Below are 21822 nucleotides of genomic sequence, written 5' to 3' on the forward strand. Positions count from 1 at the left end.
CACCTCTCAAAGCGACAATAATGGACAGATCGCAGCGCGTCCACGCTACTGTAACCGTATCGGGTGTATCAAATCATACACAAAGCCTCCTCCGAGCCGCTTCTTTAGGGCCCCTCCGCAGATTTGCGCCTCTGTGCTGCTGATGATCTGCGCTAATCAAAGTGGAAAATTCGCCTTCTGACGCACAATGGTCCCTCGAATGAGCGGCATCCAGGCGCGTCTGTAATGTTCACAATAACTGCAGTGACAGAGAGATTTCCATGCAGACATCAGGCTGAGGGTTCATGGAGAGCTGCAGTGAGCTGTCTTTCAGCACCACACTCAGCTGAGAAGAACCTGAAAAATACTAGGATTGGTTTGCTTTCTTGAACTATAAAAATCATTTTCCAGCCACTGAATCCTTTATTTTAAACGAGACGTTCTTTCTTCTCTTTTTGAAACAACACTCAGCTTCACAACATGATTAATAACATCGTCGAACTCACAGCTGAAACGCGGATCTTCTCATTTCCCCCCAAAGAAACTCACAAACCAAACTTCATTTAGTTTTACACTAATTTCCAAACACAGAGTTGTAAAGTCAAACACGAGGCTGAGACTTTGTCAAAGTTTGATTTTATTTTCTAAGCGAGTTGTTTAAAGTTGTAAAAGTTACACGAGCAGCTGCTAATGAGACACAAAGTAAGAAAACAGCAAAAGAAACAGCACCGTGTCGTAGTTTTCTGTTTCTGCTGTGAACGTTTCGTCTCTGGAAACTTTCCTCTGAGCTGTGCGGCACACCTCCTGACACCCGTGATAGATAGAAAGAAAACAAAAAACTCACCACTGACTGTTTGTTCAGTGCTTCAAGTGGCACGCGTCCGGCGCGCGTAACGCACCGGTACCGGGGCAGGAGCCCAAGGTGAATCCACGCGACCGGAGGGCGTGGCCAGTCCCTCATCCAGACCTATTGAAAAGCAGTGGCGTCTTTCTTCGAGGACTCAGTGCAGCTTTGAGGAGCGCGCAAGGCAGCAGACCGGGACTGCCCCCTCTGAAACAAGTGCGCGACAAACGGCCACAACACGTGAACGGCACGAGCGGGACGCACCGCCGGGACGCTTGGTGATTCTTTATCAGTTTGTGTGTTTTTCTACTGGGATGGACCTCACAGCCAAAATGGAAATTAACGTCAGCCAGCAGCAGCTCATGCCGCCTGCCTGCTTCTTTTCGGCGGCGGCGGCGGCGGCTCAGAGCGTCCAGCTGAGCCCGAGCGGCAGCAGCCAGAGCAGCGGGAAGTCTGCGTCCAAGCAGCCCAAGAGGCAGCGCTCCTCCTCCCCGGAGCTGCTGCGCTGCAAGAGAAGGCTGAATTTCGCGGGTTTTGGCTACAACCTGCCGCAGCAGCAGCCGCACGCAGTGGCCCGGAGGAACGAACGGGAGCGCAACCGGGTGAAGCTGGTCAACAACGGGTTCGCCACCCTGCGGGAGCACGTCCCCAACGGCGCCGCCAACAAGAAGATGAGCAAAGTGGAGACGCTGCGCTCTGCCGTGGAGTACATCCGCGCCCTGCAGCAGCTGCTGGACGAACACGACGCGGTGAGCGCGGCCTTTCAGTCCGGAGTCCTGTCGCCCACCATGTCGCAGGGATACTCCGCGGACATGAACTCCATGGCGGGTTCTCCCGTGTCCTCCTACTCATCTGACGAGGGCTCCTACGACCCCCTCAGTCCAGAAGAGCAGGAGCTGCTGGACTTCACCAACTGGTTCTGAGCATCCATTTAAGGTAAGAACAGATCAAATAAAGACAACATCAGACACCATTAGAGAAAAACATCCAATAAACACCTCGAATTGTGCTTTAATGTTTCTTTTTTTCTTTTCGCAGAAATATGGATCAGCTCAATTTACTGTCGTCCTGCGCTTGGGATGGTCCCGGAGGAGGCTGGGTGTCCTCAAGAACAAAATGCACCGTACACGCGTTTTGGTCCTGCGTCCTCACCGCCCGGTCCTCCCAGACTGACAGACACACGGCCTTAAGGTCCTGAAAACTTGGGGAAAATCAGGCCAGAGATCAGCGCCAAAGGATTAAAGGAAGACGGGTCTCCTGACAGCGTTGGAATCCAAGCTACTGTGCATTTGCCCATGATAAACAAACAAACAAAAAAACCTAAAGTGAATTCATGCTCTTCGGCAGCACATTAAAAAACATTATTTAATACGTCGCTCTTCAACTATGCTTATCCAATCACACAACACCAACCCTTTGGTAAACCTCTCAGACGTCGAATTCAGAAAATGCTTCCAAGTCGCGGATTTATTCTATAAAATTCTATATCAAACGCTTTTTTGGAAATATATTAAGATATTTTTGTATGTAAGAGATTTATAGATGTTTTGTACACATCCTTTTGTATATATTTTGTCTATATATATTGCGAAGTTGCTTCTATACCTCCTGCCTATGTAGACGTGTAGTCTATTATTCTCTGGCTCTTCTGTTCATGAGGTTTCCAGACGGAGTTTGACACTCCGAGGTTTTATTCTAGCACCAACGTGTCTTATTTAATAGCAGAACCGTGTTATTACATTTTGTCATGTCACAATGATCAAAAACTTATGCAGCTATTGTCCAAACACAGTGCAATGGCCACGCATTGTCTCTTTATACTGCCAGCTCTATATCCTCTTCACGTAAACAGATGCTGAAAATAAGAAGTCTTATAACCATATTTTCTACACTGTAGTCCAAGAATAAAAGATCCGATGCTACTGAATTACTTCGCATGTCTTGTTTTTTGGGTGTTTTTAAAGGAGGGGTGGGTAGTTTTGAGTTGCTGATTGAAACACAAAGTAGGACAAATAATAATAAAGCTAGAATGTTCCAGATTCTAGGCTTTATTTCGGTTTTACGCACGTTTTACGCACGGCAGATTTTGTCACTCCGTGTTAGAAATACAGTGCAGAGTGGCTCATTAAGGCGTTTAGCCACAGGTCCATCACCCACAGCCACGTTGTCCAAGCGTGCTCCGTCTCTTTTGTAATACTGAACAGTATTTGCAGCGAGGGAAGGATTTTTTTCGCAACTGCAAAACGTGCGTAAAATGTCGCCATTCTCGTTATTTTTCATTTTCTAACCAATTACGCAACAAAGCATGAAGCAGGATTTGTGTCTCTAAAATGGGAGGTTTTCAAACAAGGAAAACGCTGCCAAAACATTCATCTAAATATACATATAATAGTGTTTTCTGCGTAGTTAAAAGAACCGTTGTTATTTTATGTGGTGGCTTTTGTCCATGCGTAAAGTGCACCAGGCTGCTTTATGGTGGCACTATCTCTCCACTGAGAAAAAAATAATTAACGACCAGTCTACAATCAGCAGATGGAGGGAAGTTGAGAGGATTGGTTCCGCGCTGGAGGTCGGCGGTAGACTGTGAGGTGGAGCTCGTGTTTCTGCACAACTAAGTTTGACAGGTAGGGCGGAGGCTGCAGCAGGACGCGTGTCTGCTCTAATGAGTGAATGGGCTCTGGATGGTGGTCGAGTGGAGACACGGAGCTGAACTGGCTGATGGCGTGTGCCTCCTGACAGCAGCATGCCGCCGAACATACAACAACCACCACCTGGGAAGGAAAAAAAAGAAGCCCTCTGAGTGTGTGTGGCTCCAGTTGAGACTTTTTGCTTTGATTTTATTCACTTGCAGTGGCTGAAAATAAAGAAATCACATTGAAAATGACAGATTTTTCCAGTAAAATGTTCGATTCTCTTGGAGAAACTAACAGGAAAAACTTGTGTTTAAGAGTCATTGTACAAGACATCAGTTGTTGTCAAAGGAGGGTTCGCGGACGACCAGGGGGCCTGAAAGTGGGGGCAGAGGGTGCATTGAGAAATGAACAGTGAACACAACTCCACTGGAACTCACAGGGAAGCTGTTGACAGTCAAGAACACTTTAACAGAGACTTTCATCATTAATATCAGTCACATAATATCAAATATACAGATAATAATGACAACAAATTCCACTGAAGTTTAAGATGCAAACTTGTTGACAAACGTTTGCCTAATTCAGGGGTGTTCAACATGCGGCCCACGGGCCAAAAGCAGTCCTCCAGAGGGTCCAATCTGGCCCTCAAAGTGTAGAAATTACAGAGAAGACATTAACTGCAGATTGTAAATTAGTAAAACTATAAATTTAAAATAATTTCTAGACCACGACAAGTTCTTTTGATCATAAAATAAAAATACTAGACTGCTCTTTTGTCATTTTTGTGTCTCATTTTTGTAATATTTTGTCTTTTTTTTGTCTTTTTTTGGTCAGACTTTGGTTGTTTTGATCATAAAGTAAAATAATAGTTTGTTCATCAGTTTCAGTTTGTTCATCGTGTTTAAAAAAAGATCATTCATTAAATGGGAATATTTTCAGAATGCACATTTTTGCACTAAAACAAAGGAAATATTAGGAGTTATTGTTATTTATACGTTATTCTGCTGTGATTTTGCTGGTCCAGTCCATGGAGATCAAATTGGGCTGAATGTGGAACTGAGCTAAAAAATGGAAAAAATGGACAAACGACAGGAAACGAAACAAAAAAAGAGACACAAAATTTGACAAAAAATTAAAGTGACAAAAAAATGGACAAATGACACAAGCGAGACAAAAAAACCCACAATAACAAAAACGACACAAAACAACGAATAAAGCGAAACACAGTGACAGAAATAAAAAAAAGCACAAGTGAGGAAAAAGGAAACACAAAACGACCAAAAATTAGACAAAAAAAACAACAAAAACAAGACAAAATATTACAAAAATGAGACACAAAATGACAAAAGAACAATCTAGTATTTTACTTTCTGATCCAAACAACTTGTCATGGTCTAGAAATGATTTTAAATTTATAGTTTTACTAATTTACAATCTGCAGTTAATGTCTTCTCTAGAATTTTTACACTTTGAGAGCCGGATTGGACCCTCTGGAGGACTGCTTTTGGCCCGCGGGCCTCATGTTGGACACCCCTGCAGTAAAACCTAATATTGTTAATCTAAAAATCCATACTGAAGGCACTTTTTCCAGCGTTCTCTGCTCTATCTGGACTCTACGTGACGACATACGTCCCTGATCTAACAGTCCAGTTCGCAGCCTGTCAGAGCCCATTATGTTTCCTCCTATGGCGGTCTGTCAAGCGTGCACAAGCGGCAGGAGCACACGGCCATGTCTAATTGGCAAAGCCGAGGCAAAACAAAGGCTTAAACCACATTAGTTGAGTATCTTACTGAATATCATTCATCAGCGGTGATTAAGTTGGATAGAACTGGACAACAGCCCACATCTCTGCCGCTGTACGTTTGATCACATGTTGTTGTTTTTTTCTTTTTTACCCAACGACAATAAGCACTTGTTGCATCTGAAAACTCACATGAAGTCCAGAGTTTAGAATGAATGCAGCCAAATGTACTAGTTGCAGCACATTTCAGGACCACAGACAGCACTTTACTGCTCCATGAAACCAGAAACAAGACCTTTAATGTCCTACTAGGGTTTCTGTATGGAGAAAGGTGATAAAAAACTCTATAATGATCCTGGAGAAGTCCTTAATCACCCCACAGGGAGTCTTCAAACCAATCATCAGGTTATAAATCACCTGTGTGTCATCGTTATAAAGGTCGAGGGCATCTGTTGTTCCATCTATGCCGACTGCCTGCTGATGTTTTTATCATTTTAAGCTTCACAACGCAGCTTGTCTCTGATTATTTTCATAAATTATTGGCCACTTTGTGTTAATGTGTTCCAGTGTTGGAGTGCATCTAATGAAAGAAAAAATCTCACCTCCTGAGATTAAAAACAAAAGTCTGATCTCTAGTGTTGAACAACTGTTTTAGTGAATCCTTCAGACAGTTTTCTACTGCATTTCATCTTTGCACTAAGTGCCAACAGGTGTTACCAATACTGCAAATGAAAATACTATAGATGTTTCTTTACTTTTTAATTAGTTTTCTTCTTGTCTCCAAGCTGCTGTATGTAAACACAGCCTGCAGTTCAGCTGAAAAGTCCCTGGATTTTTGTCAGGTCATACTTGGTTGCAGTTGGGTCAATCTATAATTGAGGAACTTTTCATGTCCATGGGATATAACTGCATACATTTTTATTAAACGTTAAAAAGAAAACCTAATGGTTTTTATGTTCATTGTGATCACGTCTTTACAAATTCCATAATTACTTATTATGGAAACAATCACTTATTAATAAAAAATGATTGGATATCACTAAAATGTCAACTAAATAACCGTTTGAATTGAATAACAACCACCTTCTAATTAGCTAAATGATAATAAAAGTTTATTCAAAAATAGTTTTGATTTTGTTCTTTTTATTAAGAAGTTATGGCATTATAGTGCCACAAATGCAGCAAACGGCCATGGGTCAGACTCTAATACATGGCCAATGTGTCGGGGACTACAGCCTCTGTTTATGGGATGCCCGTTCAACCTGCTGAGCTACTGGAGCTACCCCAAAACAAAGCCATTTTGATGAAATATCATGATTATAAACTTAGGCTTGGTCAATTTTTTGGATGGAATGACAGCAGAGTAGTTCAGGAACTGTAGGACAACTGACAAGCTGACTTTTCTTCTTCTTCTTTTTTCCTCTTGAATTTTCCTCGGGATTAATAAAGTCTCTGTCTGTCTCACAATTTCAGGCTGTGATAAATGTGTAACTTGGCAGATTTTTGTTAAGATAACATACCTTTCCTCTATTCTACAATTTCATTTAGCTTTTATCCAAAGCGACGTGCATCTGAGAGTAGATACAACACAAGCAAGGATCAAGTCAGGAGAAAACAACCTGGATGAGTGCCATAAAACAAGATCAAGTGTCATTGTCTTCTTTCAAGCCTACTGGTTGGGTCTGGGGTTCAGAGGGTTATTGATGGAACAATAACTCACATTAGTGCCCAATTCACTCACTTTAATTCCACCTTTCCTGTTTGTCATGTGATATTATGTTGTTTTCTTTGATAAGAGTTAGCTGTGCTAGGCGTCCTGCTGAATCCTGACTCACACGGAGCAGAGACTGAAGTCAAAGGTTGCTGGAGTCGTTGAGGGGGTTGGAGATGACCGCCTTGTGGATGAGCATGAAGAGGGGCAGGTAGGCCAGGAAGTCCAGCAGGTCCAGAGGGGGGACGTGCTGCAGCTCCAGCCTGACGGCCGCCTCCTGCTCCAGGTGGATCCCTCCGGCCTTCAGCTCCAGCAGCAGCTGCTCGGCGCTGATGAAGCCCTGCTGAGCTCCAGCGTCTCCTCGCTGCTCCTCCAGGAGGAACAGGAACAGCTGCTGCAGAAGTCACCATCACAACAGCACAGAGAATTAAAGCAAGGAGAGCTGGCTCTGGACTCACAATGTGACTGTGTGTTATTGCAGGGGTGTCCAACATGCGGCCTGTGGGCCAAAAGTGGTCCTCCAGAGGGTCCAATCCGGTCCTCAAAGTGTAAAAATTACAGAGAAGACATTAACTGCAGATTGTAAATTAGTAAAACTATAAATTTAAAATAATTTCTAGACCATGACAAGTTCTTTTGATCATAAAATAAAAATACTAGACTGCTCTTTTGTCATTTTTGTGTCTCATTTTTGTAATATTTTGTCTTGTTTTTGTTGTTTTTTGCCTGTCTTTTGTCTGTTTTTGTCGTTTTGTGTTTTTTGTCTCGCTGTTGTCATTTTGTGTTTTGCTTCATTCATTGTTTCATGTATTGTTTGTGTCATTTTGTGTTTTTTTTGTATCGCTTGTGTTGTCTACGTTTTGTCACTTTGTTTCTTGCTTTTGTCATGTTTTGCCGAGTTTGTTCATTTTTTTTGCCACTGTAACTTTTTTGTCTAATTCTTTGCCTCTTTGTTTTGTTTCATGTCGTTTGTCTCATTTTTTTCCATTTTTATTATTTTGCATCTTTGCATTCTTGCTTTGTTGTTTTTTGTCTGACTTTTGTCATTTTGATCATACAGTAAAATAATATATCAATCAGTTCCAGATGACTAAATGTTGTGTTCCTTTGTAGACACTCTGTGATCTGGAAGTTGTAATGTGGAAATGATAAACTGAGGCTGAATGTTGTTGAAATTGAACTTTTTTTTCTTAACAAATATCAGGTTGTTCGTAAAAAGATAGTTAATTGAATGTGAACATTTTCAGAATGTACTTTTTTTCACTAAAACAAAGGAAACATTTGGAGTTTTGTGGTTATTTATAGGTTATTATGCTGTGATTTTACTGGTCACTGGAGATCAGATTGGGCTGAATGTGGACCTGAACTAAGATGAGTTTGACACCTCTGTGTGTTTTTGCTCTTTATGGTAGCCTCAGATTACCGCAGCCTGTTTCTACTTCTGTTTGAGCACCTGTTTGCACGGTTAATGCAGTCTAGGTAATAATTGTTGGTGGAGGAGAAGGAGGGGGGAAATAATCCCTCTGGCAATTAGCCCAGTCCCCCCACCAGCCTCTCCAGTTATCAACCCTATCCCTAACAGCTCTGTAATTACAAAGCCTCCCTACCTGGCCAGGGGCTCGGTTTCCACACCCACGGCCGCAGGCTTTCATGTTCCTCCTTCGGTTGCTCGGCACTTCCTTGTATGAATGAGGGGCCGGGCCTACCAGCTGGTAGGCCGGTCTCGGTACCTCCGAGATGAGCCGTGTGTCTCGGGCTGATTACAGGGCTGGGCGGAGTGGACGGCATGTTCACTGCTGGGCACTTTAATGAGATTAGGGCCGTGCTAATCTATGAAAAGGGAAAAGCACCCCTCTCTTTCTCTCTCTGGCTTGCTTCCCTCATTTCTATGCATGAGGGCCGAGTGCCTCTCTTTAAAAAAAAAGAAAGAAACGAAGCTCGCTGTATAAAGCATGCTTTGGAATTGCTCTTCAAAGCATTCGCCGGTATTTATTTCATTATAATTATACCTGCGGGGCCACGGACGGGAGGCGGGGATGATGTTTGTGGCATGAATGTGGCTAATGTGAGAGTTAATCTGATGTTGCATTGAGGTAATCAAGTGCACCTCGTGAAAACAGATTCAAGAGTGTAAACATGTGGAGGGGAGGTTCTCATCGCAGTACCTTAGCTTTGAAGAGCCGCACTTCCAGAGAGCGGAAGTCCATGTTGGTGATCAGGGATCGCATGAACTCACTGTGAGGAAAAAAGCAAAAACGACACCATCAACAGGTGAAATGTGAATTCATTTGGAATTTCAAGAAGTTTAGGACTGTAAGAGGGAAATGAAACCAAGAATATGTATCATTCTGGATCCCACACTGCAGCACCCAGCTCCACTCTTTCAGATTAACCCTCCTGTTGTCCTCATTTACGGGCACCAAAAAATATTGTTTCTACGTCTGAAAAAAATCCAAAAATTCAGCAAAAAGTTCCCCGAATTTCTGAAAATTACAATAATTCCTTAAAAATTTCCCTTCAAAGTTTTATTAAAAAAATACCCCAAATATGGCAAGAAAAGTCTTGTAAATATTTTCAAAAAAATGAGCAAAAATCTTCCAAAAAAATCCTAAAAATATCTAAAATGATTACATATATATCAGTAAAACTTCTATTATTTTCTTTAAGAACATTTACATAAAAATCAACCAAAATCCAGCGAAATTCACTGGATTTTGGTTGATTTTTTTGTGAATGTTCTTAAGAAACATTTTTGACATTTCTTTTTATCCACCAAAAAATGTTCAAAGATTTCCCAAAAATGTTGAAAATGTGGACATCAGAAGTTTCACTGTGAAAATATATTTTTTTCCCCACATTTTCAAACTTTAAAACGGGTCAATTTTGGCCCGCAGGACGACACGAGAGTTAAACCTTTATTGATCCCGCAGCAGGGAAATTTTCGGAGTTACAGCAGCAAATACGAGAAATAGTGCAATTGTTTTCCAACTCAGACAGACCTGGTTCCATCAGAAAAGCTCGATTTCATCAAAATCTCTTTATTCTACATGGATCACTAAACCCCCCTCCACCAAAAATTAAATCTTTGTGTTAAAATCTGATTGACAACAAAGAAGTCATGATTAACTCAGCTGTGATCGAGAGTCTCTTGACGAAAATTCTGGGACTTTTTGGATGAACTGCAGAAGTTGTGTGGATCTAAGAGAGAAATCCAAGTAGAAAAATATCTCCAGTGTGAAGCCTAAAAGCTGTGGGCACTGGTGAATATTGTACATGTTGATTTCAGGGTTTTTCAATAGGACTTTCTTATCTTTTTTTCTGAATTTATGGCATCATAGTGTCACAAATGCAGCAAACGGCTGTGGGTAGGACTCAGGACTACAGCCCCTGTTTATGGGTCGCCTGTTCAACCAGTTGAGCTATCGGGGTGCCCCAAAACAAAGTGACAAAAACATGAGACAAACGACAAAAGTCAAACAAAAAAAACCCAAAACACGACAAAATATTACAAAAATCAGAAACAAAATGACAAAAATTAGTCACAAAATGACAAAAACATGAGACAAACAACTAAAAACAGACAAAAAACATCAAAAACATGACAAAAAATTTAAAAAATGAGATAAAAAGAAAGAAAAAAATGGACAAATGACACAAGCGAGACAAAAAAAGACACAAAACGACAAAAACATAAGACAAAAGTCAGAAAAAAAGACAAAAAACCCCATAAGACAAAATACTTCAAAAACGAGAAACAAAACGACAAAAACAAGAAACAAAACGACAAAAACATGAGACAAATGACAAAAATCTGACAAAAAACAAGAACAAGACAAAATATTTAAAAAACAAGATACAAAGCAACAAAGAAATGGACAAATGACACAAGAGAGACAAAAAATTAACAAAAATGGAACAAATAACACAAAATGACATAAACATGAAACAAACGACAAAAGTCAGACAAAAAACCCAAAACACTGTGTCCTTTGTCCACTGTCTGTAATATAATCCAGAAGTTTATAACCCATGGAACTGTTGCAAACACGTGTATACCAAAAACATTTGTAATCACAACAGTCTCTGGGAGAAATGGTGTATTTTCTGGAGAAATTCCAGGGATGCCGATACTTTCGTCCACGACTGTAAATCTGACATTCCATTCATCCGATATTTCCAAAAGTAAAGAGTGCTGGTTAAAGTTTGGTGGTGGTGGCGGGTGATTTTTGGCGGGTCGGTCCCGTGCGGTGTTGTGTTTACAGAGCTGTGATGGTAAAGTGTTCTGAGTCCATTGTGGTTGCTCACCGCGGCCTGGCTGCCAAACAATGCGTGGGCACACGGGGACATCCCGCCACACTAACGGATAAAAAAAACGCTCTGGTTTTGCGACGGCGGGGTGTGGGGGCGGCCGTGGCGGGGTGAGCGGGGTGAGCGGGGTTCGTGTGGAGGTTCGGGGAGGGGAGTGGGCGACCCGGGGCACACTCTGCTGCAATGTGACCGCTCGCCGACCAACAAAATCTAGGTCCGCTCGGATAATTGGAGGGGAGACACGGACGATTGTGTCGGGACGGGCCTCTCCCGTCCAGCGTGTGGCACGGCGGCGGTCGTCCCTTCTCTAACGAGCGCCCGGTGTTAATGAGCCCCTCCTCGCCGAGCGCTCAATGGCCTGTTAGAGCGAAGAATGGCCGAGCGCTGGGCCATCGAGTGCACGGCACGCCTGAGTGCTCCCAGTGCGCTGATTGGCCCTTGTCCTCCAATGATGGGGATGAAGCGAGACAGGGCAGCTAATGATCATTAATTGCACTTGGTTTGCAGTAAAAGAGTCCAAATGCTGGTGCGTGAGGACACCGGCGTGATAATGGGTGGCATAAACGAGAGGCTACACTGGAAAAAATGCTCCTCTCAAAACAAAAAAAAAATTTATTTCAAGGAACTTTTACCTTTAAAGAAGTGAAAAACTCTGCCAGTAGAACAAGTGAAAATGTCTTGGTAAGATTTCTTTAAATAAGATATTTAGAATATTGAGATCTTAAAATTAGCTGGGAAAACTTATTTTAAGTTATATTTTACCAGGATTGTCAAGCTTAGGTGTCTTAAAATAAGCCAGATATGCTTAAAAAATAGCAGTTTTTCACTCAAAAATAGATTTCTGCTTTCATGTAACCTCCTAATTTGAGATGTACTAACTCTCCTGCTGTCCTCATTTATGGGCACCAAAAACAAAGTTTCCTTGTCTGAAAAAAAAATCCAAAAATTCAGCAAAAAAATTCCCCAAATTTCTGAAAATTTGCAAAACCTTCAGGAAGAAAATTCCAATAATTCCTTAAAAGTTTCCCTTAAATGGTTTATTTTTAAAAAATCCCCCAAATTTGGCAAGAAAATTCTTGTAAATATTTTCAAAAAATGAGTAAAAATCTTCCAAAAAAATCCTAAAAATATCTAAAGTGATTCCATATATATCAGTAAAACTTCTAGTATTTTCTTAAGAATATTCAGAAAAAAATCTACCAAAATCCAGCGAAATTTGTTGGATTTTGGTAGATTTTTATGTGAATGTTCTTTTTGTCCACCAAAAAATGTTCAAAGATTTCCCAAAAATGTTGAAAATGTGGACATCAGAAGTTTCACTGTGAAAATATATATTTTTTCTACATTTTCAAACTTTAAAACGGGTCAATTTGAACGTATTTTGCGTTTTCTTGTAAAATTCAACTCAAAACAAGATCATTTCAAGATTGTTTGACTTAACAAGATATTTAAGATGCATTGTCTTAAAACAAGTCCCTCCATCTGCTGAAATGTCTCTTGTTAAGTGAATTTATCTTAAATCAAGTGGGATGAGACATTTGGACTAAAAATAAGACAAATAGACTTGGTAAGATTTTGAGTTTTTGCAGTGTAGGTGGACTGGTGATGGACTGCAGGGAGGATAATAGCAGCCTAACCCATTTTCTTTTGTCCGCCCTCCTCTGGCACCCTGCTGAGGCCAACAGCAGCCCTCTCGCTTACGTAATGCCCAAAATTTTGGCGGTCTCCCCATTGGAGAGACGGCATACAGTGAGGAGGGGATGAAGGGACACAAACACATCCTGACCTAGTTTGGTTTGACAGAACTGAAGGTTGTTTTGGGATGTTTTGAGCGGGCTAACGTGACGCTGGGTGGTATGAAGTTCTCTGGAGGAGGAGGGACTCGCACTGCCAGACGACTCGTGTGGCGGTAAACAGTCTAGGTATTGCTGTCTCATGTTTTCTCGCATTCAGTCTGGTGAATTTCCAGGAGGCTTACGGTCACTCTCTCCACACGCATGCATGCTCACTACCTCCACACAGACTGACAACAACCGACCACGATGGCTCCACTGGTGCTGTTTTAGGAATCCTGTATGATCCAGAGGTGTCAAACTCATTTTAGTTCAGGTTCCACATTCAGCCCAGTTTGATCTCCAGTGACCAGTAAAATCACAGCATAATAACCTAGAAACAACCACAACTCCGAATGTTTCCTTTGTTTTAGTACAAAAAAGTACATTCTGAAAATGTTCACATTTCATGAATTGTCTTTTTACAAAACATCATGAACAAACTGAAATTTGTAAAGAAAAATAAATTCAATGTCAACAATATTAGGCCTCAGTTTATCATTTACACATTACAACTTCCAGATCACAGTTTATCTTCAAAGGAACACAACATTTAGTCACAGCTATCTGGAACTGAATTATGTAGTATTTTACTTCATGGTCAAAATGACAAAAGTCAGACTGAAAAAGACAAAAAAAACAACTAAAACAAGACAAAATATTACAAAAATGAGACACAAATGACAAAAGTGAGACACAAAATGAACAAAAATTAAACAAATGGCATGAAACAAAAACAAAAAAGAGACAAAAAAGTTACAATGCAACAAAATAAATTGACAAACGCCAATAACGATACAAAAAGCAATGAATAAAGCAAAACACCAAACGACAAAAATGAGAAAAGAAACACAAGCAAGAAAAAAAGGAAACACAAAAATGACAAAAGTGAGAAACAAAACAACAAAAACACGAGACAAACGACAAAAATCAGACAAAAAAACAACAAAGACAAAATATAAAAAAAAAAGATACAAAGCAACAAAAAATGGAAAAATGACACAAGCTGATCGACCTCACCGAGAGGCCATATTTAATGTGTGTGGAAGTTACTAAAGATGATCACTTGTTTAATTTTTTTTCCCACCAAACAATGTTCAATGTTCAATGTTTTGGCTGAAAAAAATCATGGTTTGGTTTCTGATTTTTTTCTGAATGTACTTAAAGAAAATATTAGAAGTTTTACTGATATATATGTAATCACTTTAGATATTTTTAGGATTTTTTTGGAAATATTTACATTTTTTAAAAAATTTTTAAAATTTATATTTCTTGCCAAATTTGGGGATTTTTAAAAAAAAAATATTTTAAGGGAAATTTTTAAAGAATTTTTAGAAGTTTCTTCCTGAAGATATGGCAAATTTTTATAAATGTGGGGAATGTTTTTTGCTAAATTTTTGGATTTTTTTCAGAAGAAGGAACAACATTTTTTACTGCCCGTAAATGAGGACAACGGGAGGTTTAAGTAGAAGCTGCAGAAGACCCTACCTGTTGGACTGTTTTCAATGAACTGCTAGCATTAGTTTAGGCTGTTTTTAATCTCTCTTTAAACACCTGCGTGTCCTTTTTTGTATATGTACTGTTTATCTGCTATCTTTCTTCCTACTGGGGCCTCTTGCCAGGTCATCGTTGTCAATGAGAAATTGTTCTCAACTGATGCTACCTGGTAAAATATAGAATAAATAAATTTTGAGGACAAAAGAAAAATTAATTAAAACTGAAACCAACCGCAGATTGAACCCCGGTCAGATGGAGCTTAGCCCCAGCGTCCTCGTGTCTCTACATTACGCCCCATATGCCACAGATTCCCACACACAGCGCCTTTTTTTTTTCTTCCTGCCCTGGGGTGTATAGCTTCCTGCAGACAGGAGTGTGTGGAGCCAAGCCCACTGTGGAGGTCTGTGAGGGTCAAGGCCTGCTACCCCGGAGTGAGAGCTCCCTCTCAGCGAGGACAGGGCCGGGGGTCACGGGTCCCCTGATTTACGGCCGGCCCTTTGTGCTGCGCATTAGAGGAGGCCTGTAGACCGACTGCCTGGCTGGCACACAGCGACCAGGGTGTCTGCTCTGTATGGAGGCAATTATAGTAATGATAATGAATGTCCATATTAAACCTCTTCTCACCAAACTCCCCTTTTGCAATTTAAATAATAAGAGGAGAGATCAGCGCTCATAATTCCGCCTCCCGAACAAGGAGAAAACAAAAGCATCCTTCTGTCATCTCATCCGAACTGGACTAAATTGATCCTCTTACCTGTTTCAGTTAATCCTGTTGTCTCTAATCCTGGCTTAGAAATGAGCTGCAACACTGGTTACACAATCGGCCCTTCTGATCATGTAAGGCTTAGACATCTGAGGACCTGTAGCCCCCGTTTTCTGATGCATTTCTTGCGGTTTTACCTCGCTCTAATTGCACCCCTCCCCCCCATTCGCTCTTGTCTTTTCTTTTCGACTTTAACTGTCCATCTCTCATCTCTCGTGTCTCTCATCTCGTCGCTCTGCTGTTTTGGCCCTTGACTCGGCCCCATCTGTCCCCCTGCAGCATTGTGTTCCTTGATGAGTCCACCTCACATGGCGCCGCATTCCCTCAGGGCGTCAAGAAGCGCATTGCAATACAGCAGGGGTGTCAAACATGCGGCCTGCGGGCCAAAACTGGCCCTCAAAGTGTAAGAACTACAGAAAACACAAAATACTACATTGATCTTTTGTCATTTTGTGTCTCATTTTTGTAATATTTTTCTTGTTTTTTTGCCTTTTTTTGTCTGACTTTTGTCGTTTGTCACGTTTTTGTTGTTTTGTTTCTTGTTATTGTCTTTTTGTGGGTTTTTTGTCTTGCTAGTGTTTCTTGACTCATTTTTGTCATTTTGTGTTTTGTTTTATTGTTACATATTATCATTTTGTAACTTTATTGTCAAATTTTTTGTCTTTTTGTTTTGTTCCATGCCGACTGTCTCATTTTTTTTGTCACTTTGTGTTTTGTTTTGGTCGTTCTGTTTAATTTTTCTAATATTTTGTCTTGTTTTTGTTGTTTTTTGTCTTTCTTTTGTCTGACTTTTTTCGTTTTGATCATAAAGTAAAATACTACATCATTCAGTTCCAGACACCTTTGCAGATATTCTGTGATCTGGAAGTTGTAATGTGTAAATGATAAACTGAGGCATAATGTTGCTGCAACTGAATTTATGTTTCTTAAGGAATTTCAGGTTGTTCATGATGTTTTGTAGAAAGATAATTCCTTAAATGTGAACATTTTCGCACTAAAACAAAAGGAAAAAGCTGGCGTTGTGGTTATTTATAGGTTATTATGCTGTGATTTTACTGGTCACTGGAGATCAGATTGGGCTGAATGTGGAACCTGAACTGAGTTTGACATTCCTGCAGAAGATGAAGAGGATCAAAGACGGCCCCACACACGACGACAAAATCACTGAAACAAACTTGCGTACACACTTATTGTTATTTATGGGGGTCAGTGACTCCTCTTGTGTGTCTGCTGTTGGTCCTTACTTACTCCATGGAGGCGATCTTCTGGGCCAGACTGGCGATCACAGCGAACAGCCGCAGGTCCACGAGTCCATCTGTCACTCTGAAGTCCACCATCTCCAAGATCTGAAAAAGACACCGGCGTTACAGCGGCTGCATGAGTGAATGTGTGTTTGTTTGTGTGGAGATGTTCGGCCCTACTCTGTAGACGTAGATCTCTTCTTCATCGGACAGCAGCTCAGGAGGGGTGATGGTTTTAAGAGCGAGTAGAACCTGAAGGCAGGAGATGTAGCCGTCGTAATCGCTGTCCTCCTGCAAACAAATACAATCATCAGCCTCACTAGAGTTGCTTCATTTGATGAACTGTCAAGGGTTGAAGAGGCGAAAATGTTTAGTATTTCAGAAAAAAAGCAGAACAAAATCCTGAACATTATTATGAGATGTACAGTCAGGCAAAGAATGAGCTTATTTATTGAGCAACCGAAAATTAATTCTTAAACATTGTGATAATTCATTGATTTTGACTCTTTATTTAGGCAAAAATATAAAATTTCCTTGTTTCCAGCTTCTCAATGTCAATATGTTCTGGTCTTCTTTACCCTCCTTGACTGCAAACTGAATAATATTCAGTTACACATAGGGATGTCCGATAATATCGGCCCATTTTCAGCATAAAAAAAAAATTTAGATTTTGTTCAAAGAAACAATATTTTCTGGTGCCTGTAAATGAGGAAAACAGGAGGGTTAAATACATCAGTTTGCTTTCTAGGAAACACTTTCTGATGATTTATAGACCAGCCGATCGTCATGGTAGTCGCCTCATTTCTGCTGAAGAGTGCAACACATTACAGTGGGTGAAACAGAATATCCCGAAGGAGAAAGAGGAATATAAAGGCTTTAAATCCCTTTTCACTTACTGCTTCAAAAGCTCTTTTGTACTCGGCCAGCTTCTCCTGACTGAAAATGCAATACTTTGCCAAAAAGTCGACTGGAAAGAGAAGAAAACAAAGAAGTCATGTTAACTGTACTCTGTGACTGTCGATGAACACAATTTGGGCCTAATATGTGGTGAATTTGACGTCTTTCTGCGTTCCGGATCATATTTAAAAGTGATTTCCAGCTCCAGTAACGACATTAGGGCTCCTCGGCGTGGGCATGTGTGTGTGCAGAGTGGATTAGGGCAATATTTCTCTCCTCTGGTGGCTGTGGGGTCACTCAGAGGGGACAATGCAGGGCGAGTGGTTCACAGGGCGTCCAGTTGGCCAGGGTCTGGGGGTGGAGGGGGGCAGAGTGGCACTTGGCTGCCGGGTCTTTTTATAAAGAGAGAAAATGGAATGAATGGATGCCGGAGGAGCTGCAGCAGTCAAGGCCTCCAAATAAACTACTTTATTCTGCTTTAATAGGAGAAAGGAATGTACTCTGAGCAGATTATTAGCATCTGAGCTCATTTATCAAGCACTAACACTAAGTATTAGCTGGATTTGATGCTTTTCTTCAGATTATATGATAGAAAGCTGAATATATTTGACATGTGAACACTCTGAGATGGACATTTTCACTGTTTTCTGATATTTTATGGACCGAATGACTGATTCATAGGTTGTAAATTTGATCGGTGATTATTAATTCATCCAGAGTTTTAAATTCTAGTGCAGACGTCCAAGTTTCCAAAGGCTGAATTGTTCTTTAGTCATATGCCTCATGTTTTTGTTGTTTTTGTCGTTTTGTGTCTCATTTTTGTAGTATTTTGTCTTGTTTTGGGGTTTTTTTGTCTTTTTTTGTCTGATTTTTGTCGCTTGTCTGATTTTTTTGTCATTTTGCTTCTCGTTTTTGTCATTTTGTGTCTGATTTTTCTAATATTTTGTCTTGTTTTAAGCATTTTTGTCTTTTTTGCCTGACTTTTGTCGTTTTGATCATCAAGTAAAATACTATACTGTTCGGTTCCAGATAACTGAGATTAAATGTTTTTTGTTTTTGTTGTCATTTTGTGTCTTTTTTGTTGTTGCTTTGTATTTCGTTTTTTCAGTATTTTGTCTTGTTTTTTGTCTCATGTATTTGTCATTTTGTCTTTTTTTGTCTCGCTGAACTAAGATGAGTTTGACACTCCTGATCTACAAGGTGCAAAAATTGAGACAGGAAATTTAAATATCTGCACAATCCTGTCGTACTTTTTGTGACGTTTTTATGCCGCTTTTCTGTTAAAACATACTTTATAAACAGCTCATTTTCTTGATTTGGTGCAAAAGTCTCAAATGTAAAAGCAATGATTACACAAGGGACACAAACTGAGACAAACCACACCCATGAATATTTCAGAAGGCAAATTTGGGAGGGAGAGCGACTTTGGAAAAAAAAAAGAGGGGGGTAGAAAATGGGGCTTTTAAGCTGCTGCCACTTCAATTTAGGAGATGAGAATGAGTCTGCTGAATAATGGATCTATTCATTGGTTTGGAGAAGAAAGAGGAGCAACAGAGTTGATATCAGTCTGGTCTTAAACCTCTGGACCTCTGGGGTTTCTCTGCAGTAGCAGGGGGGCCTGTTTGAATCCACCATTTATCAGCTTAGGCCTAATCAAACCCAGGCCTCGTCCTTTCACATGCAAAACCCGACATTCGTATGTAGTCAACTTGACTTGTTAAAGCTTGACTGATCAAAAAACCTGCGGGCTTCCTTCTTCGCATCTGTTTGCAAATATCTGCGACGAGAAGAAGGATCCGGAGATACACGCAGGTCGAGTCAGACCAGGCGGGGATTTAAAGTTCTGAATGAAGCAGCGGCTGGATCAGCGCTCCGGTCAATCTGCTGGAGTGAAGCAGCACCTTGTGAACGGATCCTCCTCCTTTTCAGAGCCAGAGTTCAGCCACCATCTGGAGGAGAGTTAGCAGCTGACCTGTGCTGACTTCTGGGAGTCCACAACATAAAAAAGCCAGTTATGAACTCTGTGCTCACTGATGATAACCATGCAGGAGTGTGGTTTTAAACTGGACATCAACTCAGTAGTCCAACTGGATTTACTCTAGACCAGGGGTGTCAAATTCATCTCAGTTCAGTTCCACATTCAGCCCAATTTGATCTCCAGTGACCAATAAAATCACATCATAATAACTTAGAAATAACCACAACTCCTAATGTTTCCTTTGTTTTAGTGCATTCTGAAAATGTTCCCATTTAAGGAATTATCTTTTTACAAAACATTATGAACAACTTGAAACTTCTGAAGAAAAATAAATAAAATTTCAACAACATTATGTCTCAGTTTATCATTTCCACATTACAACTTCCAGATCACAGAGTGTCTACAAAAGAACACAACATTTAGTCACAGCTATCTGGAACTGAATGATATAGTATTTTACTGTATGATCAAAACGACAAATGTCAGACAAGCAAAGACAAAAAAACCCCCAACAAAACAAGACAAAATATTACAAAAATGAGACACAAAATGACAAAAGTGAGAAACAAAATGACAACAAATGAGACCAATGGCACACAACAAAACAAAAAGAGAAAAAAATTTGAATAAAAAGTTACAAAAGGACAAAAAATGGACAAAAAGAAGACAAAAAATTACACAAATGACAGAAAACGAGACAAAAAAGAAACAAAACAACAAAAAATGGACAAACAACACAAGTGAGACAAAAGAAACACAAAACGACAAAAATGACTTATAAAACAACGAATAAAGCAAAACACAAAACGACAAAAATGAGTCAAAAAACACAAGTGAGACAAAAAAGAAACACAAAACGACAAAAACGAGAAACAAAATGACAAAAACAAGAGACAAACCACAAAAGTCAGCCAAAAACAACAAAAAAAAAGACAAAATATTACAATAAATGAGACACAAAATGGCATTTTGTCTCATTTTAGTATTTCATGATCAAAATAATTTGTGTCTGTCGATGAGCAAATGTTGAGCTGGTGAGGTGTTTCGCCTCTAACCAGGTAGGAGCGCTGAACTGATAATGTCCGTCATACCAGTGTGACGACTGAAAACGTTCGTCCGGAATATCGGTATCGCTATCGGCGATACTGGCCCTGGATTTACTTGGTATCGGATCGATACCAAATCTTGCAGTATCGCACACCAGTACTAATAAGCGCTTCGACTGGGTGAAAATGAATTTTGAGGAGTTTTTTTTTTTTAACTTTTTACTATGACCTGCACTGTCTGTGTCTAAATGCAGAGTAAAGCCTGGTCTGAGTGATGTAGGCAAAGCAAGGCAGCTCTATCTGTATAGCACATTTCATACACGAGGGCAACTAAATGTGCTTTACATTAAAACATTAAAAACATTGGAAATATTCAGACAAGCATAAGAAGTACAATTTAAATGATGAATCTAATAAAAAACAGAGAAGAACAGGAAAAATATAAATATATTAAAAAATAAGATTACAATTTGGATTTAAAACAGTTTAAAATAAGCTATAATAGGAAAGCAGTGGCAAACAGAAAAGTCTTCAGCTGTGATTTAAAAGAAGTGAGATTTGGAGCAGACCTACAGCTTTCAGGGAGTTTGTTCCAGATATATGGAGCATAATGAGGAAATGCTGCTTCACCATGTTTAGTTCTAATTCTAGGGACTGAAAGCAGACCAGGACCTGATGACCTCAGAGGTCCAGATGGTTCACAAAGTGACAGCAGATTAACTATGAACCATTCAGTGCCTTATAAACCACCAGCAGGATTTTAAAATCTATTCTCCGGCAGACAGGAAGCCAGCGTAGAGATCTAAGAACTGGAGGGATGTGATCGACTTTTCTGGTCCTTGTTAGGACTCGACCAGCGGCATTCTGTATGAGCTGCAGTCGTGTGATGGACTTTTTAGGGAGTCCAGTAAAGACACCGTTACGGTACAGAAGTCTAGTCTGCTAAAGACAAATGCATGGACCAGTTTTTCTAAATCCTGCTGAGACATTAGTCCTTTAATCCTTGATATATTAAGGTGATAGTAGGCTGACTTAGAGTGGACATGGATCAACACTCAGCCCTGACCACAGCCTTGTGTGTCTTTCTGCTGCTGTGTACGACAGTCGGTGCAGCGGTGCTGAAGGAGGTGCTGGAGGAGGTGCTGGAGGAGGTACTGATGGAGGTGCTGGAGGAGGTACTGATGGAGGTGCTGGAGGAGGTGCTGGTGGAGGTGCTGGTGGAGGCGCTGGAGGAGGTGCTGGAGGAGGTGCTGGAGGAGGTGCTGGTGGAGGCGCTGGAGGAGGCGCATGAGGAGGTGCTGGAGGAGGTGCTGGAGGAGGTGCTGGAGGAGGCGCATGAGGAGGTGCTGGA

General features: G+C 40.6%; 2 protein-coding genes across 2 annotated transcripts in view; one reads left to right on the top strand and one right to left on the bottom strand.

The window, feature by feature from the left end:
• The first annotated feature begins 970 nt into the window (after positions 1-970).
• Positions 971-2750, top strand: ascl1a (achaete-scute family bHLH transcription factor 1a). Its single transcript, XM_023270962.3, has 2 exons — positions 971-1759; positions 1862-2750. The coding sequence occupies exon 1, from the start codon at positions 1138-1140 to the stop codon at positions 1744-1746; it is 609 nt and encodes a 202-aa protein (XP_023126730.1). The 5' UTR covers positions 971-1137; the 3' UTR covers positions 1747-1759; positions 1862-2750.
• Positions 2751-4950: 2200 nt separating this feature from the next.
• Positions 4951-21822, bottom strand: part of LOC118469314 (uncharacterized) — an 88248-nt gene continuing 71376 nt past the window's right edge. The window contains exons 11-15 of the mRNA XM_055006610.1: positions 17447-17517; positions 16731-16841; positions 16558-16655; positions 9075-9144; positions 4951-7303 (exon numbers count right to left, since the gene is read on the bottom strand). Of these exons, the coding sequence (XP_054862585.1) occupies positions 7052-7303; positions 9075-9144; positions 16558-16655; positions 16731-16841; positions 17447-17517 (602 nt within the window). The 3' untranslated portion in view covers positions 4951-7051. The remainder of the gene's footprint in view (positions 7304-9074; positions 9145-16557; positions 16656-16730; positions 16842-17446; positions 17518-21822) is intronic.

Source organism: Amphiprion ocellaris, chromosome 21 (genome assembly GCF_022539595.1).
Source record: "Amphiprion ocellaris isolate individual 3 ecotype Okinawa chromosome 21, ASM2253959v1, whole genome shotgun sequence".
Taxonomy (NCBI): Eukaryota; Metazoa; Chordata; class Actinopteri; family Pomacentridae; genus Amphiprion; species Amphiprion ocellaris.